The 22,671-nt window shown below is 51.1% G+C and overlaps 1 protein-coding gene across 11 annotated transcripts in view; it reads left to right on the top strand.

Annotated features, from left to right (window-relative positions):
• The window catches only part of LOC128889746 (cell adhesion molecule Dscam2), a 55,691-nt gene that overhangs the window by 26,961 nt on the left and 6,059 nt on the right, over positions 1-22,671 (top strand). For 9 of the 11 annotated variants that reach the window (XM_054147675.1, XM_054147678.1, XM_054147677.1 and 6 more), the window contains 17 exons: positions 2,453-2,889; positions 2,980-3,236; positions 3,336-3,648; positions 7,777-8,094; positions 17,392-17,511; positions 17,588-17,761; positions 17,835-18,131; positions 18,214-18,575; positions 18,656-19,027; positions 19,084-19,270; positions 19,342-19,629; positions 19,704-19,973; positions 20,439-20,670; positions 20,734-20,910; positions 20,995-21,161; positions 21,473-21,712; positions 22,053-22,220. In XM_054147675.1, coding sequence (XP_054003650.1) covers positions 2,453-2,889; positions 2,980-3,236; positions 3,336-3,648; positions 7,777-8,094; positions 17,392-17,511; positions 17,588-17,761; positions 17,835-18,131; positions 18,214-18,575; positions 18,656-19,027; positions 19,084-19,270; positions 19,342-19,629; positions 19,704-19,973; positions 20,439-20,670; positions 20,734-20,910; positions 20,995-21,161; positions 21,473-21,712; positions 22,053-22,220 — 4,379 coding nt within the window. Of the gene's footprint in view, positions 1-2,452; positions 2,890-2,979; positions 3,237-3,335; positions 3,649-7,776; positions 8,095-17,391; positions 17,512-17,587; positions 17,762-17,834; positions 18,132-18,213; positions 18,576-18,655; positions 19,028-19,083; positions 19,271-19,341; positions 19,630-19,703; positions 19,974-20,438; positions 20,671-20,733; positions 20,911-20,994; positions 21,162-21,255; positions 21,439-21,472; positions 21,713-22,052; positions 22,221-22,671 lie in introns of all 11 variants that reach the window. The other 2 variants (XM_054147680.1, XM_054147671.1) reach the window with 2 other exon arrangements.

The following is a 22,671-nucleotide window of genomic DNA, read 5'->3' as shown; positions in this document are numbered from 1 at the left end:
CCCTTCGTTCACCCGTCGTTCCTCGGTACCCTCGTTGTCGTCGTCGTCGTCGTCGATGAGTCGAATCAGTTGATATCTTTACGTTCCGATGGACCGATTGATCGAGGAGGCTCGAACTTTTTCTCAGGTAAGTAAATCGCATGCGATGTTTTGGCGTGATCGACTCGGAATGCTGACCAACAGGAAGGACGACGAGGTACGTAATTCCGTATTTGATTTTCCGTGGCGAGGGGGTCCCACACGAGCAACGATCGTAGTTCTATTACTCGCGACCTTTCATCTCGTATCAGCCGCATGAAAATACTCAGTCTGCTGAAAAGCTGCGCGCTAGGAACCCCTTCGTCGCGTAGAAACCTTTGCAACGATCGATAAATTAACAAAACCGACTCTAATTAACGATAACTTCTAAAACAAAAAAAAAAAGAAAAGATAAAATGGAAAATACGAGTTCGATATTCTGGGCAATAAATGGTATCCTTCCAGAACCGTCCGGTCGTACTGCCCCAAAAGGGACTGGAGACGGCCTTAATAAGTACCGCGGGGTAGAGGGCGAGTCTCTGGCGCTGGCGTGTGCGGCACAAGGCTTTCCTGCCCCGATCTTTAGGTACACAAAAGTTCCGTATAGCTTCTCTCTTTTTTTTCTTTTGTTTGGTCGTTTGTCTTGCTCCGCAGAGCACGGATCCTATTTTCGAAGCGTTCCATCCTTACCCTCTACCCCGAATCGGGTGGCGGTACCGCAAAATCCGACAAGTTGGACGTTTGACAAAGGCGAACAGACGAGAAAAATGAAAGGCGAACGGGAACAAACGTAAAATAAATTACCAAATGTACGAATACAGCGGAAACGAGGTGACAGGGTGGCCCCTGTCGAAAAATGTGAGCGGAGAAACGAAGATCCCCGACGCCCGCTGCTCTCGTCAACGATCCATAAAAACGGCAGGAGGGTGTAGACAATCGAAGAACGACGAATTAGGTCGAATTTTTTTATTGTAATTTGGTCTCGTCAGTCGTCTTCTCGATTTAAGCGCGATTCAACGTTGATCTCTAGAGATAACAAATCGTTACGGGTTGAAAGAACGGGCAAGAGAGCAAACAAACGATTCGTAGAGTTGAGAAGCGACAGGAAAGTGTCTATTCCGTATCCGGGGCCAATCGAACGTGTTGGTTTTCAGTGCCAACTGGAGATAGGTGACCGAAGCGCGACTCCGAAAAGGATGCGGGCCCTCTTCTCCTTCGGTAGCCTCGGTGCTGATCCGGGTGGTCCGAGAGGGTGTCACCCGATCAATGGGGTGAACAATGTTGCCCTGCACCTGCACACCTCCGATAAGTCCCACGATATCTGGCTGGTAAGTCCTCGCCGCCTTCGTGTCTTCGTTCATCCGTTCGCGTTTTTCACTCTCCCCGTATACCTTCTGTTTCTTTCACTCGCCAGAAATATTCGTGATTCGTGTACGTCGCGTCGTCCAGCCGCTGCACCATCGTCGCCCCTATCGCTCATTCACCAACGTCCGTTCCACGGTACCATTCGGTTCCCGACTTTCATCTAAATGGCAACGTTTGCGGGACCGTTCGTTACATGTACGTCGCACACAATAGGAAAAAAGTGTGCGAAAGTTTGTTTTCATTTCCACGCGAACATCCTTAACGTCAGTCTACCGTCTTCGAGTAACGTTTTCTTAAGTTCGTTAGTTCGTTTCATTCCGATAAGTTTTCTTGGTCTCAGCGATCGACCTCGGTAACAACGGCGGGTATGACACCTGACCGTGAATCCGAGCAACGAGTTTGATCGATATCCAACTCGTTACGGTTATCTGGAATCGCTCGGGGAGGTGTCGCGCAGCCCGCGTCTCGCGGAAGCGACGCTCGTCGTTGTACGCGTGCTCGGGTGCGGTGCTTTTCTTGCGAATTTTTTCTTTTCGGTCGTGACGAAGTTGCCGCTGCCAGCCTCCTCTTCTCCCTCCTCCTCCCTGCTCTGCTTTTACGACCGCTGTACGTTCCAGCTGCGCTGAAACTCTCCTTCTTTCTGATTAAGTCTGCGAGACACGCGCTAATGAGCCGACAGTAGAGACAGAAGCCCGCGACCAGAGACGCCCAAAGCCCTGCACATACGTTAGGGTGATCCTTCTTTCAATTTATTACGTTTCGACTCGTGAAATCGTTAAAATTTTAATAACGCAACCCAGTGCCGCAAGGATCACCCTAATACATATATACGAAAGAAGGAAACGAAACCAATGTGGGAAACGAAGCGAATAGAAACCGATCTAGGTTGACGTGTCCTCGTTTTTCGCGAGCGGAACGGATCGAATGGCTCGCATCGAGCGAGAAAGACATTTCTATTGGCTTCGTTTCGCGCGAGCTTTTCATTTTCCACTGGGATCGATTCGGTACGAAGCCGTCTTCGTTCCGGCGTCCGACTCGCAAAACAATTCTTTTCATCCTGTCGTTTCAGATGGTACAAATTCATCGAAGGCTCGTCCCGTCGTCAACCGGTCCAGCTGAACGATCGCGTTCGCCAGGTTAGCGGAACCCTGATCATCCGCGAGGCTCGCGTCGAGGACTCCGGAAAGTATCTTTGCATCGTGAACAACTCCGTCGGCGGCGAGAGCGTGGAAACCGTCCTAACGGTGACAGCCCCATTGTCCGCGGAAATCGAGCCTAGCACCCAGACCATCGACTTCGGTAGACCGGCCACCTTCACCTGCAACGTTCGAGGAAACCCCATTAAAACGATCTCTTGGCTGAAGGATGGCAAGCCCCTTGGACTGGAGGAACCCGTGCTCAGGATCGAGAGCGTCAAGAAGGAAGACAAGGGAATGTATCAGTGCTTCGTCAGGAACGACCAGGAAAGCGCCCAAGCAACGGCTGAACTCAAACTCGGCGGCAGATGTAAGTTGAACAACTCGAGAACAGTCGTGGCCTCCGGCTTTTCAGAGTAGGGACCTAATTAATTAAGATGAAACGTTTCCACACCCACAGTCGAACCCCCGCAAATTCGTCAGGCCTTCGCCGAGGAGACTCTTCAACCCGGACCGAGCATGTTCTTGAAGTGTGTAGCCAGTGGAAATCCGACTCCTGAGATCACCTGGGAACTCGATGGTAAACGGCTATCCAACACCGAAAGACTTCAAGTAGGACAGTACGTTACGGTGAACGGCGACGTGGTTTCTCACCTGAACATCTCCAGCATTCATACCAACGACGGTGGACTCTACAAATGTATCGCCGCGTCGAAGGTAAGAAAGTCGCATACGCTGTCAGCTTTTATTTTTTGCTTGGACGTAATAAAGAAACGGGAACGCACGCAACAAACGACGTTTTTTCGATGATTACAGGTTGGATCCGCGGAACACTCGGCTCGTCTCAACGTTTACGGTCTGCCATTCATCCGCCACATGGACAAAAAGGCTATCGTCGCTGGCGAGACTCTTCGCGTGACCTGTCCCGTCGCCGGATATCCGATCGAAAGCATCGTATGGGAACGCGATACGAGAGTTCTGCCGATCAACAGGAAACAGAAGGTCTTTCCCAATGGCACTCTTATCATCGAGAACGTCGAGAGAATGAGCGACCAGGCTACGTACACCTGTGTGGCACGCAACGCGCAAGGCTACAGCGCGAGAGGAACGCTCGAAGTCCAAGTTATGGGTAAGCGAGAAGATTTTTTACTCGATCCCTCTTTCGAGAAACTTCGGCGATTTATCCAACGTTTTCGATCGAATTTGACAGAATTGTGGAACGATTGATAAATAAGGGACACATACTTTTTTCAACTACTCTTTTTAATTAAAGTCGATAAAATCGAGTCCCGTTACGATAACGGTATACGTAATTTTTGTCCATCGTAAAGAATCATTTCGAAAGTAAATTTTTCTGAAAAAAATTGTCGATTTTCAGTGCGGATCGAACACTTTTTCCATCGAATTATAGCTCGTTACGGAGATATTCCTTTTCAAAGAAACGCGGATTATTCGGCGCGAAACGTATCGGCAACGGAATTCTGTGCGTAAAACATTATTTACAGGTATTCAGCGATTGGCGTTCAACGTTCTATCGCAGATATAACGATTCTTTCAGCAAAACTTGGCTACTTTCGACGGTGTCGATAGGTTACATCGACGGTTAGATCCTGTCGAATGCGAGTCTCGCGAATCGTACGTAAACACGTGTACTCGGTAAATCGGATCTTGAGAATCCGCGAATGCGAAACGGACACGGACGCGGACACGCACACGGATGACGACCCCGTTGCAGATTTCACGAACAGTTGATCGCAATTGCGTGATAACGTCTCGAAAAAAATGAGGCACGAGCGCTTCCGTTTGGAACGTTGGAAGTTGGTATGGCGGTGGCCGACGATCGACCGTAAGAAATCTGGTGCATTATTGTCAGAATTGTTCTCTCTTCGCGCGTCCACCACTCGTAGCAACCGCTGCACGACGGAGTACCGTGTCTCTGTACATAAATATTACCAGCCTATGGGTTGGCTGCGTACCTTTTTTATCGCGTAGTCAAATTCTTATTTATCGTAATTCAATTACAATTACGAAATCGACGCAGCCAGCCTATCGACGACTACAGGACCACGCGACGTTACGACACGTTCATGTTCACGTACATACATACGTTAGAGATGAGTTTGCCGAGTCATCGACTATTTCCGCGGAGATCAATGGAGATCAATGTTTTTTTTCCCTTTTTTTTCCCTTTCGTTTCTTTTTTTAAGAGAGCGTTGTCGTTATCTATATCGTTAAGCTCATCTCTAACACACATACGCTCGCGACCCGTCATCATACGTCCATACATCGATCCTCCACCCTCAGTGCCGCCCACGATACAGCAGTTCTCGTTCACGAAGCTACCCATGAACGCCGGAGAGTTCGCTAATCTGCAGTGTATCGTACCGACCGGTGACCTGCCTTTGAACATACGTTGGAGCTATCCCGGAGAAGAGATGGGCGGTTCGTCCGGCGTACTTGCGAAGAAGGTCGCGGATCGCGTTAGCATGCTCATGATCTCGATCATCACCGCGAGACACGCGGGGGAGTACGTTTGCACCGCTGAAAACGCGGCTGGAACGGCGTCCCACTCGACCACGCTCACCGTCAATGGTTCGGGACTATGCTCCGTTCCTACGGAATACACAACTTTTTCTTTATTCGTTTTGCTTTCTATTTTTCGTTTCGTTACGTTTCTGCACAATCCCGACAAAGAGCACAGTAGCGATCCCTCTCGTGTCCTAACCTGAACGTTCCCCAACGAGAATTCCAACGTTTCCGTCAACGTTCGAGTCGTTCGCACGAGATATTTCGAGTTGCGAACCGTGCACGTTAGAAGGGACGATAACGCGGCGCTATGAGAAACACAAGGACTCGATTCTAACGTACGATGACTACAGTCGGCCCGCAGCTTCTACCGATCGCTTTCAATGCCGAGGTCGCCAACTCGGGAGACTCCGTGTCCGTGCCTTGTTCGATCTTGAAGGGCGACATGCCCATGGATATATCGTGGGCATTCAACGGCGTGCCGATCGACACGTCGAAAGACGCTAGTATCACGATTACGAGAATCAGCAAACACCTGAGCACCCTTAGCATCGACGGCGTATCTGCGAGACACGCCGGTGATTACGCCTGCTCCGCATCGAATATCGCCGGTTCCGTCAGTCGATCAGCAATCTTAACGGTGAACGGTACGATTCCCTCTTCGATCTCCATCGCTCCTCTTCACATGTACAATTCCTTCATCATCGCGAATTATCCCTGACACTTCCCAGCCCCACGATTTCCAAGAAACGTTTCTTCCTCTGTCGCGGGTTTCGTATGCAAAGATTATCGGCACCGGGAGTTCCGACTTTAGAATCTAGTTAAATTGCCGTTGGTTAGTATGCGGCATCGGTGATCTTTGCTCGTGGAAATCCTACACGAGCCGCATCTTCGTCGCCATACCAACCCCATCGTTGCTCACTCGCAGGACCGTGTAGAATAGCCAAGATCGGTAGAAGCGTCGTTCGCGACTCGACGCCCTTTCCTTTTCGTCTCGACTCTTCTAGTCGTTGTTTCCAGTCGCCCCTCAAATACTACCCTTCACTTTCGGGGACGAGCCCGCCAGCTGGGCCGAACTTATCTCCGTGACTTGCACCGTGACCAAAGGCGATCAGCCTCTCGAGATATCGTGGGCCTTTAACGGGACCCCGATCGACAGCCGCCATGGATCCGATGTCGTCATCGCGAGCACTAACAAGAAAAATAGCGTTCTGACTATCGAGTCGGTCGCGGCAAGACACGCCGGGGATTATACTTGTTCCGCGTCGAATCGTGCCGGCGCCACGACGCATTCGGCTCAGCTAACCGTAAACGGTACATACGTAGAGATATCTAGTTGTTTCCTCGTTTAACCGTCATCTTTGCCTATCGCGATTCCTCTTATCACAGTAGCGATCTTTAACTTCTATTCCTGGCCCATACTCATCTCTCTCGATGGTCCTCCAAGATCAGTTTCCTCGTCTCCCTTGCCTTCGTCCGACTCGCGAAGAACCGAGATCCTTTCGTACGATCGACGCTCGGATCTGTGAGCACGCGTGGCTGCGATCGGAGGTTCTCGTCCGAAAGAATACACCAGATTCTCGATACCGATCGAATCAATCCTTTCTCGATCGATTCCCCTTCGTTCTTTCTCACGTCGCATCCTTTGGTACGTGCGTCGATCGCGCAGTCGCGCCACAGATCCTCCAGTTCTCTTTCGGCGACGATCCCCTCAACTCCGGCGAGATGCTGTCGGTTTCTTGCACGATCGTCAAGGGCGACTTCCCCGTGGTCTTGACATGGACGTTCGACGACACCCCGATAGACTCGAGCAGACCGGACGTTAATATCATAACTAATAAGAGGGTCAGCTTCTTGAGCATCGACAGCGTGGTGGCGAGGCACGCCGGAAGATACAAGTGCATCGCGACCAATGCCGCTGGATCTGACAGTCACACCGCCGTACTCTCGGTCAACGGTACCCCCCTCGTACACGAATTTATTACTTTGCGATTGTACCGCGGTTTGTTAAAAGAAAAAAAAAAAACAAAAAACGTACCGACGGTCTTGAATGAGATTCTGATTTGTAGACGACTGACAGCCTCGGAAGATCGGTCGGTGCGTTTTTCGATCGCTTTGTCTAATTTCAGTATTCTCTCTCGTAACTTCTTGTTTTTCGCAGTAATCTTCATAGTGTATAATCTTTATCGAAAGCTACTGCCGTCGTCGTGCCGATGATCGAACGCGAGCGCGATTGTCGATCCGTGCGTACAAACGAAAGGTAAGATTATCGTCAGCGACGACGGCAGGTAAGGACACGGTCCATCTCGCGGATGCAGCGAGACGATGGACCGTGTTTCTTCTTCACATGTTCCGTATTGCTTTTTCTTTACAGTTTTTTGATAACGTTCTTTTACGTCCCCTCTATCCCTGATCCCGTAAGCAGCCGATTTTTTTTTTTATTTATTCCATGGTCACTCGATTCCCCGCCATCCGACAGCTCCAGGCGCGTCGTTCGCGTAGCAAACGGTGCGAAACCGCCCCTCCTCTTCGGTATCGTAAACGGATAGGTAGATCCGCAATGGCGAGACGCGAAGGAAAAAATAGAGGTCATGATTGACGTCGGAACCTGTGAGTTTTTTTTCGCTGAACACGCGCGAAGGGTTCGCAAGATATGCACCGAAGGCGACGTTCGGGAGACTCGTCTCCATGGGTCCACGCGCGAGATTCAAAGCTGTTTTCGATCTTGCAGTCGCGCCGCAATTGGCGCCTTTCGCGTTCGGTGACGAGGCCGCCAACGCGGGAGAGATGGCCACCGTTCAGTGCGCCGTGATCAAAGGCGACTTGCCGTTGAGGATCGTGTGGTCGCTGAACGGTAGGCCTATCGATGTTGGACGCGTGTCCGGCGACCACAGTTACGACACTCCTGACATCGTTGTGACCAGAGGTAGTAAACGGATCAGCACCCTGACGATAGACTCGGTAGCCGCAAGACACGCGGGCGAGTATAAGTGCACCGCGACCAACGCAGCAGGATCCGCTGCTCACACGTCGGTTCTTTCAGTGAACGGTACGCTTTGGTTAGCTTGGAACGATCGGGTGGTTGGTCGACCGTGTAAAACAGCGGGGGTATGCGACGATTCGCGCCACTGAGGGTGAAGGTGTAACGCGTCCAACGACTATTTCGTTTTCTCAGATACCACTCCCGAGTCCCGAGTAGCGGAACTTTCTTTAGGTGTCTGACATCCGACGATACATCCCCGTCCAATAGTCGCGTGCACGCGGTCCCCGTTTAACGTCGTATCGACACGTGTCGTGCTATCCATGGCGTTCTTGTCACGTCGACAGTACCGCCGCGCATCGCTCCATTCGAAATGGCCGATAGGGCTGTGAACTGGGGCGATTCCGTATCGGCTGTCTGCACCGTAGTCAACGGGGATACCCCTCTCGAGATCAGCTGGGCTCTGAACGAAATGCCTATCGACGGGACTCACCGGATATCCGTGACTACCACCAAAAGGAACAGTCTACTGTCCATAGACTCGGCCAGTCCTAGTCACGCGGGCACGTACACTTGCGTTGCTTCGAACGCAGCCGGCGCAACCAGCTATTCGACGGCGTTGACAGTCAACGGTACCTACTGTAGACACCCTAAACGAACACAAACACCCGTACGCCACTCCTTCGTCGGTTCCTTCGCTCAGCCTCGATCCCATCCTTCGTCTTCGCGATCAACGAAAGGTGTCGGAGTAACTCGTAGGACTCGTCTTGCCGTTTATTCGCGAGGAGACAAAACTGGTGATGTAATCGTTTGCAGTCGCGCCGCAGATAGCTCCGTTTGTGATCGCCGAGGAGCCAGCAAATTGGGGCGACTCGATTTCCGTGGTGTGTGCTATTCTCAAGGGCGACTTGCCGATCGAGATCAGCTGGGCGTTGAACGGCGAGCCGATCGGCCGTGATCGTTCGGACATAAACATCCTGGCAACCACGCGAAAGAATAGCATCCTCAGCATCGAATCCGTGGCCGCGAGACACGCGGGAGAGTACACGTGCTCGGCTTCCAACAAGGCTGGAGCGACCAGTCACTCGGCTACACTGGCCGTAAACGGTACTTTTGTTCAACAAAGACGTCCTCCGACATTTCCCTTTCGCATCCTTTGTATCTCGTCATTGTCTTCCCATTGCCTCCAGTCGGTGGTTTGGATTCGGAGTGCGAGCGTTCGATTTCCCGATAGTTCGGGCCTGGAATTTTCGTCAGTTCTCCATCGGGTGTCGTAGCGCCTCGATTTATCGCGAGATGCGTCGCTGCATCGTCAAAGGTCACGGTAGAGGGGTATAAGTTGGACAATGACGGATTCTTTGTTCGTCTTAGTTGCTCCCGAGATAGCTCCGTTCGTGATCAGCGAGAAGCCGGCAAACTGGGGAGACACGGTTACCGCAACCTGCACGATGTTGAAGGGTGATTCTCCGATTCAGATCGAGTGGGCTCTCAACGGCGAACCGATTTCCCACGATTATCCCGATATATCGATCGCGACCAGCAGACGTGTCAGTTTGCTGACGATAGACGCCGTGACGGCGAGTCACGCCGGGGATTATACCTGTGTGGCTAGCAACGCCGCTGGTGGAACGAGTTTCACCGCGACATTGGCCGTGAATGGTACAATACGTGTTCCTTGTTCCCCTCGGTTTGCTTTATTTTCTCGATGCATGCGCGACCCTCGGCTAGACAGTTTTCCGTCATATCCTGTTCGTGTCACCAACGTCAACGACATCCTCCCCGATCCCTTCGTTTCGTTGCGACAACGCCGCGATCCTCGATCGGACGTATTCGTCAGGTAAATTCGTTTAAAATTCACGATCGGCCGCGAAGGATGTTGCTCGCCTCGTTCTCAGCTTCGAATGAAACATCTTCGTTGTCGTGCTGACCGCAGTTGCACCGGAAATCGTACCATTCGATATCGGAGAGGGACCAGCGAATTGGGGGGACACCGTCACCGCGACGTGCACGGTATTGAAAGGGGATCACCCCATTCAAATCGAATGGGCTCTCAACGGCGAACCAATTTCTCGCAATCATTACGACATATCGATCATAAATACCAGCAAGCGCGTCAGCCTGCTGACGATCGACGGTGTGACGGGGAGACACGCGGGAGAGTATACGTGCTCCGTCAGCAACGCAGCCGGCGGGACGAGTTATTCCGCATCTCTCGCCGTTAATGGTACAACGATTTCCTGTATTCTCGTTCCCTTAGAGCCTTCTATACGTTTCTTTCTCTGTCATGCATGCGCGCAGCAGTTTGTCATCCTGGAGGCTCCTTCCGATCCTGTACCATCGAAGCGGAGAAAGAGCTACGCGTTCGTCTGTTCGGGTTGCAATTATCCCGACCTTGCGCCGTTTCGAAATATCGAACCGACGACTTTCGCGTGGTCGTGGTGCTTCGAGCTCAATCTACGCACCTATTAGTTAGTTCGATCGAATGTTAAACGCAGGTTCACTGTCCTTGTAGTTATGCCGCACATAGGGCCATTCTCGATCAGTGACGGACCGGCTAACTCGGGCGACATGGTTTCGGCGACCTGTTCCATTATGAAAGGTGACTTTCCGGTAGAGATCGTGTGGAAGTTTAACGGTAGAACGATAGGTTTCAACGATCAGGACGTAACGATCACGAGGATCAATATGCGTATGAGCGCGCTGAGCATCGAGTCTGTGGCAGCGAGACACGCGGGCGAGTATAGTTGCGTCGCGACGAACAGAGCTGGAAACGTCAGCCACTCGACGACTCTGGCCGTCAACGGTACCTATCTCAACAAGCACGCTTGCACGTCAAACAAATTCTGCACAAGCATAGCCTTAACTAAAACAAAAAGAAATGCAACCCCAAGATTGCCATTCCTCGTATCTCTCGACGAATTCTATGCCTCTGCACCGTTGAAATTCCTCTTCCCGAAGAGCCCAGCCTCCCTTTCCATACGAAAAGACGAGAATCCGAGAAAAGTGGCGAGCCGACGAGAGGTGTACCCGGTATTCGAACGCGGCACCCGTGCAGCGACGCGACTCCGTTTCTTTGACGCGCGACGCGCTCTAGCTAGTTTTCTCACAGTTTCACCGCAGATCTTTCCATTCACGTTCGGCGACGAACCGGTCAACTCGGGCGAAGCGATCTCGGCGACCTGCTCGATCCTGAAGGGAGACTTTCCGATGGACATATCGTGGGCGTTCAACGGCGTGCCGATAGACGCCGAGAGCACGGATCAGTACTCTATCACGAAGAGCAAGCGGTTGAGCGTGTTGGCGATCGATGCCGTAGCCGCCAGACACGCGGGAGAGTACACTTGCACAGCATCGAACAAAGCTGGAGCCTCGAGCCACGCGGCGGCGTTAGCCGTGAACGGTAATACGCACGCATGTGTGTAGACGTTGGCGCACGTCTGTTGGGTTTCTCGTAGCCGTCTCGGGAAAGGCCTCCTTTTCTCTCATTCCTCTCTTGCATCATCCACCGCTATTCAATATTCATACCTGTCCCGTTCTGTCGTGTCGACACCCGGGGGACGCGTGGAACGTTCTGAGAGCGAGCTTCTGATCTCCAATTAACAACGAGGATATGCACCTGACCGAGATTGGTTCGGTTGATTCTCCAGCGGAATCATTCGCCATTCCTGTGGTCGCTAATTAGGTTAATGAGGACGGGCGACGGATTCTCGATCGGTCGTCGTTTCATCGATTTATCGTACACGATTTCAGTCGCGCCGCAAATCGCGCCGTTCTCAATCAGCGACGAACCCGCGAATTGGGGCGAGGCAGTTTCGGCGGTCTGCACGATCGTGAAGGGTGACCTGCCCATCGACGTGTCGTGGGCTCTGAACGGGGAGCCCATCACCGGCGAGAATCACGGCGATATCTCGATCTCGAGCACCGGGAAACGGGTCAGAGTGATGACCATCGAAGCCGTGAGCGCCAGGCATGCCGGAGAGTACACTTGCACAGCCTCGAATGCAGCTGGAGCGACGAGCTATTCGTCCATCTTGGCCGTCAACGGTACAGACATGCACGAGTCGGGTCCGATAGGCGTAAGCGAGACTGTTACCATCACCTCTCATTGGCACAGGCAATCTCCTTTCTTTCCCAAATGTTTTCATCCACGGAATCCTCTAAATCTTCCTTTTCCGATGTCTTCGTATCGTTCCTCTCCTCGCTCGTACGATTTACGCGACACGGACTTACAGGCTGACCGACACTGGTACACGTGAATCGGAAAATATCGAATAGTTCTCGGACATTGTTTCCAGTCGCTCCGCAGATCGCTCCGTTCTCTATTGGCGAGGAACCGGCCAATTGGGGCGAACAAGTCTCGGCGATGTGTAGCATCATGAAGGGCGACTCACCGATCGAGATACGGTGGAGTTTGAACGGGGAACCGATCACGCGCAACAATCATCAGGATATAATGATCACGAAAAGTGGAAAAAAGACCTCGCTCCTGATCATCGAGTCCGTCACCGCGCGTCACGCCGGCGAATACACGTGCGTTGCGAGCAACTTGGTGGGATCCGTCAGCCATTCCGCAGTGTTATCGGTGAACGGTATTACGCATCCATACCATTAAAGCATCTCGTACAAATCTCCCGTTGAAAGTCTCCCGAAGTCGATCCCTAACATCCTAAGACTGCCACACGCGCGAAACAGCTCGTCGTCTACCTCCACGCTCTAATCTACCTTTCGTCTTCGGAGACGTTGGTTCTCTCGTCGAACCGGTCATCCTCGAGTACTATTCGAGAATAATTAATCGTTTTCGATCTCTTCCAACGAAGCGTCTCTATGTGGTTGTTCGTCTCATAGTCTCTCCGCAGATCGCGCCTATCTCCTTCGGCGACGAGCCTGTGAACGCCGGAGACTTGGTCTCGGTACAGTGCGTCGTGACCAAAGGCGACTCTCCTCTGGAGATCACCTGGACCTTCGATAGCCAGCCGATAAGATCCGATCGAATGGACGTGATTGTGTCCAACTCCGGGAAACGCGTCAAGCAACTGACCATTGAGTCCGTAGCTGCGAGACATGCCGGGGAGTACACCTGCGTTGCCTCGAACGCGGCTGGATCGACTTCGCATTCGGCTAAACTGGACGTTAATGGTACACACTTCTCGACGATGCTTGGACACCATCATCCCTCGACCCCAATCCCGACGCATCGACCACTTCTCTCGATCCCTTCCGTTCCTCCCATCGGTAGATTTCACTCGACGTTTTTCTTACGTTCGTTCAGCTTTCTTTTCGTTTGCATCTTCTTTTCTTTTTCATTTTTTTCCTCCCTCGATTGCAGTGCAAAGTAGACGGTGCAAAGATACGGACCACGAGATTCGAACAAAGCGACCGGCTTTACGGTCGATTCGAACCGCGTTTCTCCCGTTCGACGGCTGCGTGCTGCACGGTCGCGCGACCGTGGCCACGGCCTCGTCGCGACGCAGACGTTTGTTCCTTTCAGTTCCATCTTTTTTCTCGTTTCAGTAATTCCGAAATTATTGCCGTTCTCGTTCGGCGAGAAACCGCTTAACTCCGGTCAAGTAGTAACGGTACCGTGCGCCGTGGTCGAGGGCGATCAACCCTTGAAGCTCCGCTGGACCTTAAACGGTCATACGATTTCGCCGCACTCTGGAATCTCGATCGTGGATCTCGGCGGACGTGGCGCCATACTCAGCATAGGATCCGTCCAGGCGACGCACGCTGGAACGTACACGTGTATCGCGGAAAACCTTGCCGGAAGGCACGAGCTCTCGGCCGATTTGATTGTCAACGGTGCTTAAATCCGTAGCGATCAAGCTCGAACGTCACACGTATTGTCTTGTACCTTTAAACTTGCCATCCTTCCGAATCAACTCTCCCGTAGCGTTTCCTGCTTGAGTAACGTTCAACGGTTCCTATTTTTTATTCTGCTATCCTTGGTTCGCATTTTTTCCGGTTCTCGTCGAATTCAATTTACTCTTCGACGATTTAATTCCCTTAGTCCCAGCCTCCTATGGTACGGGTGAATCGTTGCGTTTGAGAAGTTTCCACCGGTGGTGGCTGGTCTCGAGCGATCCGAAGCAAGCCTGTGACCCTGCAAACGCGAATCACGTCTGAAGTCGGCGCGTTAAATCATCCCCGCTAAATTACGCGTCTATTTTCTCCCCGCACCTTCTGCTATATCTCTGCCTGACTCTAGAGTCTCTCTGTCTCTATCTCTCGGCAGTCGCTCCGCATCTGCAGCCGTTCTCTTTCGACGAGGCCAACTCCGGCGATCTCATAATCGTCCATTGCGCGGTCGTAAAAGGGGACACGCCGATTTCTCTCAAGTGGTTGTTCGAGGGACGTCATTTAGAAGTAGGCGACGGAGTGGGTATCACCGCGTTGGGGGATAGAGTCTCCGCACTGACGATTCCCGCCGTCAGGGGAGAACACGCCGGAGAGTATGCTTGCGTCGCCGATAATCCAGCCGGTCGTGCTAGGCACAGCGCCCATCTCAAAGTGAACGGTACAGAAACGTGATCACTCACAGAACCATGGCATATACACCGAAGACAAGGCGAACGCGGCAGTGCAAAAAATGAAACCGGCATGATGATGTTATCCAAGGCGTACGCGTAGCCAAACTGTAATCATACCGATGCGTTGCGATGCGTGTTACGTTACGTTGAGATCGGCGACATGAAGATGTTTTTTTTTCTTTTTTTTTTTTCTTTTCAATTGGATACGTCTTTGTGCGGTCGTAGTTCGAGTAGTAGTCGTAATATTGAAAGAATAAAAAACGTCTCTACTGTCTGCTGTTGATTGTTGTAATAGCGTACACATACGTATATATATATATATAAATATGTTTGGAAGTCTGCATCCGCTCGACTGTCCATCTTTCTTTCTTACGTATATAATTATTCTCCCGCATCATCGTTTGTTTCGAAGTATCATCGTTTAGGTAGGTCGCTCGGCCGAGTGTAGCTTTTGGACCACAGTCCCACTCTCGTTATCCTTGGGCAACCAATCGTCAAAGGTAATTCGTCCGTAGCTCGGGACGAGCTCAATTTTCCCTTACCCCCTCGGTCCGATTTCTTTTCTTTTTCGTACTCTCGTTCTATATGTACACACGTACACGCACACATACGTATATAAACACGTACCGTCTCTCTCTCTCTCTATCTCTCTCTCTCTCTCTCTCATTCTCTTTCATTTTCTCACTCTGTCTATTCGAATCCTTTCTCTCATCCTTCTCGGGATATCGAATGGTATCGGCGAACTACGGTTCGCGCAGAGAGAAACGGCGGGCGCATATCCGCGACGACAACGAGAACGCGTAAAGTATATTTCGCAGCAGAGGAGAGAGGACTACCGAGAGAGATCAGACGAAAGATAAGAGTCGTGAGAGAGTCTCTCGCGGATCGTAGGGAATCAGCGAACCGATGAAAGTTGACGATGAATATGACCACGAGACGGTCCAGTCTACCACGAAGAAATCGGAGAACGGAGTCGCAGAAGCGGCGGTGGTACCGCGTATCTAGCCTAGCGCCTATCATTCCAGTCCTACCACGGATCAGTCCGTTCGATTTCGGGGATCAGCCGATCTATGCGGGGCAGGCCGCCCAATTGGCGTGCATGGTGTTGGTCGGTGACACTCCCATCAATATTACCTGGACCCACGAGGATCAGCCTTTGTCGCAATTCATGGGATACAGCATCGGAAAGCTCGGGCCACGGACGAGTATCATGCTGATCGAACCGGTAACGCCGGACCACGCTGGACGTTACACTTGTATCGCTAGTAATCCGTCGGGCAAGGCGGTGGAAGAGGCGACGTTACGAGTTCATGGTTAGGGCCAGAGTAATGGGAGCATTGAATGATTATTAATGATTGAACGATGATTGAATAATTCGGAATGAAAGCAACCGCGCCGGGCCCGTGAGGGTATTTGATTGCAGGCTTGATTGATGCATCTCCGTCGTTGCCGAAGCTGTCGTGTTACCTTGGCGAAGCTTACTGGATTTCAGTTCTCAGCGGAAGAGTTTGACATACACAGTGCGTTGCTTTCGTCGCCGGGGACGACTCTCTTGCGCGCCGTTTCTTACGTATCTCTCTCTCTCTCTCTCTCTCTCTCTCTCTCTCTCTCTCTCTCTTTATAAATATTTTTTCTACTTTCTACTCTGGTCATTTTTTTGTATATAAATTTCTTCACTCTGCCTATTTATGATTTCCGTTCTTTTCGCGTTTCTTATTCGTTCACCATTTCTGGTGCCGCCTATGTTTTTTCAGCCGAGTAGCAAAAGCAAAGTCACGCCCGAGAGTCCCACGTGTGTCCCCCTACCCCCCAGCAAGTTGGTTGAGCTTGACCCGCATCGTATTTGTGGCTAAGTATTTCGCCTCGTTTGATTTCCCTGTCTCGTTGTCATGCTCATCGTCGCTAATTTCTTTGGTGACACTTTCCGTTGGCTTCCGGGTTTATTTGGCCGCGACAACAGATCCAGGCACATGGATAGGGCTACACATCATTTTTTCTTTGCTCGTGCGCGACTCTCATCGCGTTACATACTCTTGGCGCGATCAGTACTCTCACCGTACGAATATGTCGGTGGATCAGCGATGTTCTCTAGGTCCTACGATCGAGCTGCGTATCTCGTGATCACGTTCGAGCGTCGATTTTGTATACCTCACCGTACCCCCGTCGCGCTACAACGCGTCCTTGTTCCAAGATGACCGACCGACCATCCGATCACCCCCTGAGAATCACCCTCTCGACCTGTGCCTCATCTCCGCGAAAGCAAATACCTCTTCTCACCTTTGCCTCGCCCTTGCCCCTCACCACACGTCTCGCCTCGTTCATTTTATGTATATGCATTCTTAGAGGTAGCCGATAGTACTAACACGCATGCTTTTCTCCTTACTCGTTAACCGTAGGCCACTTCTCAAGCGGTGCAGCATGATGGGCCGTGCTCGAGTATCGTGGTATTACAGTACTACTTGCATGGACGCTGCGAGCTCCTTCAGAGCCGTAACCGCGGTATCTCTCTATTCGCCTGGTCGACCTTCTTTCGTTTCTGTTCGTGCAGTAGTCACCCGCATAAACATCTCGAATTCCAGCATGTCGAATTGTCGCAATGTTGTCGCAGTTGCGGGAGCGAGTCGCGTTTCGTTCAGCATGCGACGAAATTGTTTGTCGTGACTCCAGTCTTCTCTGGCCGGAAAATTCGATCTCGCGATGTGTAGAACTCGAGCGACGGTTTCGTAGCCGTCGAGTAGCGTGGAGACTCGAGCTCACGACGCGACTCACTCCCGGATTAACTGCCGATTGGTGGATGCGCCCGGAGAACACCTCGGATAACTCGTTCGTTCTGTAACAGTACCACCACGTTGGATTCTGGAACCGACCGATAAGGCATTCGCACAAGGCTCCGATGCGCGCGTTGAATGCAAAGCCGACGGTTTCCCCAAGCCTCAAGTCACCTGGAAGAGAGCAGCTGGTAACTATTTTTCCATCCACGGTCTCGTCCGTATTCGTACCTTCCCGATATCTTCTTTTCTATTCTCCGCTTCCAGGGGATACGCCGGGCGATTACACGGACTTGAAACTGAGCAATCCAGACATCAGCGTTGAGGATGGAACTCTGTCGATCAACAACATCCAGAAAACGAACGAAGGCTACTATCTTTGCGAAGCTGTAAACGGAATTGGCTCGGGACTTTCGGCTGTCATTCTTATCTCGGTTCAGGGTAAGCTCCCCTCGGTTCTCTCCGTTTCGTTCGGTAACAGGGATAATAAGGGTGATCGTTGCTGTTATTTCAGCTCCACCCCACTTCGACATCAAACTGAAGAACCAGACTGCGAGACGCGGAGAACCGGCTGTACTGCAATGCGAAGCGCAAGGCGAAAAACCGATTGGCATTTTGTGGAACATGAACAACAAGAGGCTGGACCCGAAGAGCGATTCTCGTTACACTATTCGAGAGGAAATTCTGGCCAATGGAGTGCTGTCCGACCTGAGCATCAAGAGAACCGAGCGAAGCGACTCCGCGTTGTTCACCTGCGTTGCCACCAACGCCTTTGGAAGCGACGATACCAGCATCAACATGATTGTGCAAGGTTCGTGTCGATACTCGAACGATTTCGGCACCTCGATCTACCGATATACACCGAGAAGATAATTAATGATATTTCGTTACAGAGGTTCCCGAGGTTCCCTACGGCCTTAAAGTTTTAGACAAATCCGGACGATCGGTTCAACTGTCCTGGGCAGCACCCTACGACGGCAACAGCCCCATGAAACGTTACGTGATCGAATACAAAATCAGCAAAGGCTCCTGGGAAACCGACATCGACAGAGTACTCGTACCCGGATCGCAACAGAACGTAGCTGGCGTTTTCAATCTGAGACCCGCGACTACTTATCACCTGCGAATCGTTGCCGAAAACGAAATTGGCGCGTCCGATCCCTCCGACACCGTCACGATCATCACTGCCGAAGAAGCACCCAGCGGTCCTCCAACTTCCGTTCGCGTCGATGCCCTCGATCAGCACACTCTCAAGGTAATCGGTCGCTTAGTCTAACTTGCGACTTATCGAAAATATATCGTAACAGTGTTGACGCAACGATCGTATTCGAACAGGTAACATGGAAACCACCCCCTCGCGAGGACTGGAACGGCGAGATTCTTGGATACTACGTTGGCTACAGACTGTCTTCCTCGGAGAAACCGTACATGTTCGAAACCGTTGATTTCTCGAAGGAGGATGGAAAGGAACATCATCTGCAAATCATGAATCTTAAAACTTACACTCAATACAGCGTAGTCGTTCAAGCGTTCAACAAGGTTGGATCGGGACCGATGAGCGAAGAACGAAGACAACACACCGCCGAAGGAGTCCCCGAACAACCTCCTCACGATACCACTTGCACCACCCTCACGTCCCAAACTATCAGAGTCTCTTGGATGTCGCCCCCGCTGAGCGCTGCTAACGGAGTTATCACCGGATACAAAGTTAGTAAACGTTGGACGAATAATCGATCAAAGGTATTTACAATTATTTCTTGCAGGTTATTTACGGACCGTCTGACACCTGGTACGATGAAAACTCAAAGGACACCAAGATCACCTCTTCCAGCGAGACAATTTTGCACGGACTGAAAAAGTATACCAACTACAGCATGCAAGTCTTGGCTTTCACTTCCGGCGGCGACGGCGTCAAGTCTGCACCTATCCATTGCCAAACCGAACAAGATGGTAACAAAATACTTTTCAAAGTACGCTCGCGACGAGTTACGTAAACGTCTAAAATTTCTTATTCTTCGCAGCCCCCGAAGCACCGATCGCGATCAAAGCTCTGGTTATGTCCGCCGAATCGATCCTCGTCTCGTGGAGACCACCGAGCCAGCCCAACGGAGTAATCGCACAGTATACCGTTTACACGAAGGCAGACAACACCGAGGAACCGACCAGTCAGAAAGTTCCACCGAATCAACTGACTCACGAAGCATCCGGACTGGACAAGCAACGCAGATACGATTTTTGGGTGACGGCTAGCACTAACATCGGCGAAGGCGAGGCTTCGAAAATCGTGACGCTAGCACCGAGTGTTCGAGGTACATCTTGGTCCCCGAGTATTTTCCTTACGTTTCGCGTTCACCGAAAGACACCTCGCTTACGATACTTGCAGTACCGGCAAAGATCGCATCCTTCGATGACAAGTTTACGGCTACTTACAAAGAGGACGTCAAATTACCTTGTCTCGCCGTCGGAGTACCCGCGCCGGAAGTAACGTGGAAAGTACGAGGCGCCGTTCTCCAGCCAAGCGACCGACTGCGCCAGTTGCCCGAGGGATCCCTATTCATCAAGGAAGTCGACCGCACCGATGCCGGAGAATACTCTTGCGACGTTGAAAACTCTTTTGGCCACGACACCGTCACTCATCAGCTGATCGTTCACGGTGAGCTTCGAGACATATGTAACATAACTAGCGTCTGTTTCGGAGAACTCTGGGTTGGGGTTAAGAAAATGGAGTGACCCTTGACCTAGCGATTACAATGGAGACAGTATGTACATTAACGGTATTCAATATTGCCGCCCTACCAAAAGCTACCCCAAATCTACTCAGACAGTATTGTAGGAGTCTAATCGAAAAATAAGGCACGGGGATTCGAACCCACGATCCTCGGATCCACAGTCGACCCGCTTTACCTACGCGACCAATCCCGTACCCACGTTTCGTGTTCTTATTTGACTCCTTATTGTTGGGTATGGAAGGCGCGGACACTACAGTATTTCCAAGATGACCACCAATCGCCAAGTCAATACCTATAATAAAAAAAATCAATTAGAGGGTACCCAATTTTCTTAATCCCAACCAAACTCTGTTTCGGGTGAATTGTTGACATTTGATGTTGCATCGCAGCTCCCCCACACTCCCCGCAAGTCACTCTTACCGCTACAACCACCAACTCGTTGACGATGAAACTCCGACCTCATCCCACCGACAACGCTCCGATCCACGGATACACGATTCACTACAAGCCCGAATTTGGCGACTGGGAAACCGCGCAGATCAGCTCGACGACGCAAAAGTACACTCTGGAGAATCTGTGGTGCGGCTCGAGATACCAGATCTACGTCACCGCATACAACGGGTAATCATCCGAGCTTGATTCGCGCTGCGATAGGACAAACTCATACATCGTTGTCTTTTTCAGAATTGGTACCGGCGATCCATCCGACATGCTCAATACGCGCACCAAAGGCTCGAAACCGATCATCCCGGAACCGGAGAAATTCATCGAAGTGTCCACGAAGAGCATCACCCTTCATTTGAGCGCCTGGTCCGATGGCGGCTGCCCCATGTTGTACTTCGTCGTCGAACACAAGAAAAAGTAAGGGAAAACGGAGTTGCCGAGAGTCTACCGTGTCGTTTGAATCCGATAGAAATTGAGATGCGCATGTTTGGTACGATTCAGGAACCAACAGGAATGGAATCAGGTCTCGAACAACGTGAAACCCGGCGGAAACTTTGTCGTTTTGGATTTGGACCCTGCCAGTAGGTACCACTTGCGCGTGACTGCTCACAACAACGCTGGTTTTGCAGTGGCCGAGTACGAATTCGCTACACTGACCGTAACTGGAGGTGAGTATAAGCGGTGACGATGCAAAAGGCAACGGCACTCGTAGCCGGTGCTAATGGTGGCTGGATTGAATGGTCGCCATATTTTTTGTTCCAGGCACCATTGCACCGGCCCGCGGGCTACCCGATGTAAACGATGGTGGCAACGACGAGGATCCGATGAAAATGCTCATGGCTAATTTAAATCTGGCCGTGCCCGTGGTAGCAGCTATTCTCGTTATATTCGTTGCCGTCATCGTGATCTGCGTTCTCAGAGGAAAGGGCCACGATAGCGATAAAGGTAATCTGAGCGAGTCTATTGTTTTAACGAACAGGTACGATCGCACCGCCCGTACGCAATGGAGGTAACGACAACACCGACGTCAGACGTTATTTGCCGTGGTTACCCAGCTGGCTTGACATAAACGTGGTGGTGCCGGTCGGAGCTACGGTCGTTGTAATTATTGTAGGAATAGTGGTGATTTGCGTCGCGCTGTCGAGGAGAACTCGAGGCCCGGAACAAACACGGCTGCGAGGTATCTCATCAGCCGACGAGAAATATTACGAGGGACAATGTATACCAATTTTTTTTTATTATTTTAACTTGCTAAGTCGTAAAATAGTTGGACGATCGTCGGAAGGACGATTCCTCCCGTGGCACAGGTAGAAGATCGACTCGACGAGCGATTCTCGTATTAAAAGAAATCGATACGGCGACGATGTACGCGCCGAGAAATTGTTTTTCCGACGATCGATCCGCAGCGTTCGCCGCCCCTACTTTTGGAAAATTCTCTTTTCGCTCGTTTTCCTGTCGTAGGAGTCGGTGGACCAACAATCTAATCAAGTATATCGAGTACTTAACGTCGCCTATTAGTCGCTCGAGTTCGCGTTCATGCAAATTCACTTATATTTTAGACGACGTGGTATATCAACAAACCGGAGTTGGCGGTGCTACCCTCGACAAACGCAGGCCCGATCTTCGCGACGAACTTGGATACATCGCACCACCGAACCGCAAACTGCCGCCTGTACCCGGATCCAACTATAACACATGCGATCGCATCAAGCGAGGTACAGTGATAAGTAAGCCACAACTGCCTACAATATATGACTTTTAGTTAAATTCCAGTTAATTGTTTAGATGTTGTCGCATCGGCACGATAGTGTTACCGTTTTTATTTTACGTGACACGATCGGATCGCACAGAATACATATTAGACTTTCACCACTGCCAGACAGTTTTTAAACCGATACACCACTAAACAATACACACACATGCACACACGTAGCGGATAGAAAAAAACACAGCGAACGAGGCACCGAGAAGTTTCAGTCTCGCGTTCATACGGTAAACGGAATCGCTTCGTCGAGTTCGCTGCGCGTTTTCTGCACGCTACACGTATCCAAACACCATATACGTATACACGCGTTCATCATAGACATTGCCAGTTCTGTTTAATTGTTTGCCTCGCTTAAAAATGTTCTTTCTCTACGTATCGAGATGTATGTTCAACGGAAACGGATATTCTTCTCC

Source organism: Hylaeus anthracinus, unplaced genomic scaffold, assembly GCF_026225885.1.
Source record: "Hylaeus anthracinus isolate JK02 unplaced genomic scaffold, UHH_iyHylAnth1.0_haploid 11997, whole genome shotgun sequence".
NCBI lineage: Eukaryota > Metazoa > Arthropoda > Insecta > Hymenoptera > Colletidae > Hylaeus > Hylaeus anthracinus.
Note: the sequence above shows the minus strand (reverse complement) of the source record. Positions and strands in the feature narration are given on the sequence as shown.